The sequence below is a fragment of the Cyprinodon variegatus genome, unplaced genomic scaffold (genome assembly GCF_000732505.1).
Source record: "Cyprinodon variegatus isolate N-32 unplaced genomic scaffold, C_variegatus-1.0 Scaffold43, whole genome shotgun sequence".
In the NCBI taxonomy this organism is placed as follows: domain Eukaryota; kingdom Metazoa; phylum Chordata; class Actinopteri; order Cyprinodontiformes; family Cyprinodontidae; genus Cyprinodon; species Cyprinodon variegatus.
The window spans coordinates 401,382-406,750 of NW_015150496.1; the positions used below are offsets into that span (position 1 = coordinate 401,382).

The 5,369-nt window shown below is 35.2% G+C and overlaps 1 protein-coding gene across 1 annotated transcript in view; it reads right to left on the reverse strand.

The window, feature by feature from the left end:
- The window catches only part of sc5d (sterol-C5-desaturase), a 7,172-nt gene extending 3,155 nt beyond the window's left edge, over positions 1-4,017 (reverse strand). Inside the window, exons 1-2 of the mRNA XM_015370180.1 lie at positions 3,967-4,017; positions 2,048-2,265 (exon numbers count right to left, since the gene is read on the reverse strand). Of these exons, the coding sequence (XP_015225666.1) occupies positions 2,048-2,257 (210 nt within the window). The 5' untranslated portion in view covers positions 2,258-2,265; positions 3,967-4,017. The remainder of the gene's footprint in view (positions 1-2,047; positions 2,266-3,966) is intronic.
- Between the last annotated feature and the right edge of the window lie 1,352 nt (positions 4,018-5,369).

Genomic DNA, 5,369 nt, shown 5'->3' on the forward strand with positions numbered 1-5,369 from the left:
TCTTTTACATATTTTGTTAAAAGGCCAAATATGGACTTCAACCCCCAAAAAAGTAATTTTCTGTTTTGTTTTATTCTTGGATCGGACTTTAAAGGGTTAAAAAAAAAAAAAGTTGTTAAGTTTAAAGTAAATGTGATTTTGAACAATTGGTTAACAAACCTTTTTGCAGTGAGCGGAGGAATGGAGGGATGGGTATAAGTGAATTATATGCACTTTTTTGCCACCTATTAATGGCAAGGTTATGTTGTTTTTTTTAGCTTGGGTTGCTAGGATGGGTGGCAGTTAAAACAACCCACTTTCCAGACACTCGCAAAATATTTACTTATTGCAAAAGAACAAACAAAAAAATGGCTGGAAGATTTATTTTGAACCTGGACTGTTTACATAACCGTTAGAGACTTAAATGGAAGTTCAACATTATGATAAAAGGGAATTTTGTATAACAGATCCCCTTTAACTAAGGTTTAGAAGCAGAGCCGTCTCTGCCATACCTCTAAACCACACAGTTTGCCCAACCTCCACCATCTCTGCTAGTACACCAATCACTTATGTTTTACCCTTTTCTCATTTTGTTCTTCATCTCTGTCTAATCCATCATAGATTTTGATTATAAATAATTAATTTCATGCAATTTTTTAATAAAAAGCTATAAAATCAAAACATATATTGTGCATTCTCCTTTTACATCGTTTTAATATCTATATATCTATAATTTCCTGCTAAATCCAGGAATATTAATACTTTTTTGAATTATCTATATTCAATTCAATATCTATATATCTGGATTATATAATATGTTTTATTCATCTAATAGGCTGTTATTGCCTCATGGTATCACAAAACAAGTTAACCAACAGCCCTTGGGGCAAAAACACTTTTGCACGACTTCTTGCTTGTCAGCTCTTCAGATGTCAACTGTTCTGTCTGCGATCACACCCAAATGACCTGGCGGTGATCCAGGTCAATTATTGTAGCACCGTTATGAGCATGCAACCCTGCCAACTGCTTTGGCATGAACAACGAGCAAAATAAATTAACATTCCACAATTCAAAAAGGGAAAAAAAATAATAAAATACTCTGACTGAAACTCTTTGCACTTTGAAATCTTTGTGTGCTGTTGGGCCACAAACTCTCAGCTCAGGAGAAGCGTACACACCTTGAAATCGTGCACACTCACAAAATTTGTATTTCTTTCCATTTATTGGGGTGATCAGAAAAAAAGGGCTATTTTAAATTTGTTGTATGATTCCTTCTGACTGCACTCACTGACACAGATATGACTATGTTCTTATGGCCCCTTGCACAGTATGCAAGACTGCTGCGATCAATGATACAATGGAAGCAAATGTCCACTTTCACTACATGCTCCCAAAGTAATCTACAAAGTTTAAACCAGTTTGAATAAACTTACCTTCATTGCTTTGTTTAATAACTGGGATCGAGGTGAATGGAAAGAAAAATCTGTCCATATAATAAAGTTACTATAACTTGTTTTGGTAACCTGACTTACGATTTTACATGAATTGTGTCATTATACTATTTAATAAATAGATCAATAATAAATAATCTATCCTTAACCATTTTTTAAATAACTAAATAATATTTGGGATAAGCTTAGTCTGTATATACAGTTTAATTTCCGTTATTAAAAAGCAGACTGTTTGAGCTTTTTGGTTAAAAACTTTTAAGGAAGTTTGTTTATCAATGTGTACTAAATGTGTTACGACTCAGACTTCATAGGGTCTCAAGATCCCAAAACCCCAAAAGATTACAATAAATATATTGCATCAAATTGTACTATTTCATATGTATAGTTTGTATTTTAGAAACAAGTAATGCTGAGATTAAACAAGTGACCCCAAAAACTTTTAAACAGTTCACACTTGAAATAAAAACAATAAAAATGTTTCCATCTTTAGGAGCAGTAACTGGTTGGTGCTCCTTTAAATTTCTCCAAACACTAAAGAAAGAAAGTTTACCAGGTTCAGCAGTTCTGGAACTTATTCTGTTACTGCATCAAGCAATTAGCAACATATGGTATCATACCTCTAAGAAGTGTGGGTGTTTCATTAGATTGTGGTCAAAGATGAAATAATAGCTGAATGCTCCCAGGCCAAGATACAAGATGGCAGCCCCGAGGTTGGTCACCACCAGGAGACTGAGGATCTGCCGCAGTGCCCCATCCTCAGGCCATGATTCAGGGTACACGTACGGAGTGAAGAAGTAATAGTCAGCGACATTCAGCACGAGGTCCATGGCTGAGGCTGCAGGAAAGCATTGAAAAAAAACATCAAGAGACTTGCACTCAAGTGCTTGAAAACAAAGACTGACAACTTTTTTCCCCCAGTCTTAGTTATAGTGAAGACATCAGGTAATAAAAGTTAATCTCAACAAGCTGGTTCTTCATTCTAAAGTATATTTACTTCAGTGACTCAATTCTAGAAGAAAATCTAAAGCAGATCTAGATTTCAGACGGACATTACACTTGATAAAACCACATGGCACAGATCCAGTGGACTAAAGTCTAAATAATAATCCAGTAGCTCTGAGCCTCTCAACTCTTCCTCAAGACATTGACATAGAACTAAAATGCCAACTTTACTTCAATCTAAGAGAATATTTTTACATAAATTTTAGCTGTTTTTCTCCTTAACTATGAAAAGCAGCTTCTACCTTTGCCCCTGGTTCAAGAGATTCAATAATAAGGATTCTAACATCTATAAACTATGATCTAAATACATTATGTGTGCCTGTTAAAGCTCAGACTAGAGCTGCTTAAAACACTTTGTGGATTTGCCTTAAAACAGGCTTTTCCTCACACAACCGTCTCACCATGATTTCCTCATTGTTAAAACACTTTTTCATCCAAACGTTTTCCTTCCACTAAACTTTCCATATGTTTGTATACAACTGTATTTTGTCAGCTACTTTAGCCACATTCTTTTGTCACAACACAAAGAGCAATATTTTCTGTGACAGTGTAAAATTAGAACAACAATACTAATAATTAATTCTATAAAGTTGCTTTTTGCTGTAAAATCATCAAGCCTAATTTATACAAATGTCCTTATGTAACTATCTCTGGACTCTGGACTCACCTCTGGACTCAGTGCAGGAGGTGGGAAACAAAAAGGATCCTAACTAAATGAACATCTCTGTTGGATAATGTCTCCCACCCCATGCATGAAGCTTTTGCAGAACTGGAGAGCTCCTTCAGTGACAGACTTTTGCACCCTAAATGCACCAAGGAGCGTTATCAAAGATCCTTCCTCCCAGTAGCTGGAAGACTCTAGAACCAAAACTGTTTCCAACATTCCCTATAATTTGTTACATTCATGCTGATTTTTGCACAGTTTCTACCTTAGTCAGTTAAATAACATGCATCTCTCGTGTTGCTATTTATTCATTACTGTAAAAATGTCCATAGCTGTATTTTGGTTATTTATTCTCTAGGTGAACAGTTTTAATATTGTTATAACACTTTACAGTACAGTATTTTATTTTTTTTATTGTTCACTATTTTGTTATTCTTGTACACTTTTTATTTTTTCTATAATATTTTTGCAGCTGTAACACCAGAACATCCCCATTGTGGGACAAGAAAGGGATTTTCTATTTTATTCTATTCTAACTAATTTAATCCCTTATCTACTCGGAAATGTAAACATTTCCTCATCAATCTTAAACATTTCCATTAAACAGGGCGAGACTCATTTAAAGTATTTTATACCTGCACCCATTAACGGTTATTATTAAACACAAAAAAGCATTAAAACTCAGCTATATTTTAAATATGGCGACATATTATGCGTCGAATCTGCTGAACCGTTAATAAAAACGAAAAGGAGAACCTAGATTATTTGTAACACCCGAAACCAAATTCTTCGTGGATATTTGATATAACATTAAACACACGCTTTAGTTTCATAAAGTTAAAGTTTTATCAAGAGAAATGAGCTACGCACCTTCCACCGATGTGTTCCGTGTATCCTGGATCAAAGGTAAGGGGCGTGAGTGACCCACTAAAGGAAGGGGAGGGACCAATTAAAACCGAGCTACGCATTACGTCAAATAAATATAAGCCAATCGGTGATAAGCAAGCCATCGCGGTAGGATTATGGTTGTTTCTCATTGGCTGCAGAGGGGGATCTGATCATGGCGTTACAAAAAGAATGACAACTAGATAACTGGACAACATAAACTTTTTCCCCCTCCTGAATGTTAAATATGTATTTTTTTTAACGATGTTGAAGAGACCAATCTTTTAAAAACAAGCATTGGTGTCTTTTAAAAACATAACACATCAGACATTTTTTAATGAAATAGATTAATAGATAACCCCTCTACATGGATACAAACACAAAAGCAATAAGTGTTACAAATAAAAACAATATCTATATCTATATATATTGTTAAAGATGCTCTATCCCTCCGGTTCTTTTCCCTGAAAAGAGATCATTCGGACAAACTCTTTAAATAACATTTCATAACTTCTATGTATTAAATAACCAGGAGACATGACAAAACTGATTTTGATAGAAATTGTAATCGTAATCAGATCAGAGAAATTGCTTAGAGTTTAAAGAATGGCAGCTGCTCACCTCTGGGCTCACCTCTCAGGAAGTGGCCCTGACTAACAGTTAAAAAGGCATTTTATACATCTCCAGTCGGCCACATCATCATATTTTACATCATACATATTAGCAGATGATTAGACATCCATGACTCCAGCCTTATCAAAATATTACACTTGGTTCTTAGCTGAAGGACACTGCTCTCATTCCATTTCCAAATCTTTGCCACGTACAAACTGTACATCCTGACAGAGTAATTGTCCTAATTAGATCAAAATGTCGATTCTTAAGCACAACAGGCAGCCCTTTCCAGGGTGTGATGAACTCACACATCTTCAATGATAATTATCCTAACATTTCCCCCTGAAAACAAACTCATTAATTACTGCTCATGACCAGGATATTAATCATAGAAGAAAACTTTAAATGCTGTTTCTTTCAACATCATAGTATCATGGAATAAACAATCAACAGTCCCCCTGATGATGTATAATTAATCAGGGATCAGAAGTAATCACAATCAAAACTTCAGACCAAATGTTGTCACTCAAGACCACTATATTTCATTACCATCAATTATACAGTGGAAAGTACTTTGGCAGTGAAGCACACCTAAGCACGCCTAAGGTCACCACTGTACCTTCTTAAAACAGAACACTTCACCATAGTGGACGTTTAGGAAAGGAATTGTTCCTGAATATTTTTTAAGAGCCACAAAGCTTTGCCCCTTGGCTCTCCCTACAACAAAAATGACTTTCTGAAGCTCTTGCCAGTGTAAAAACTTCATAAACACA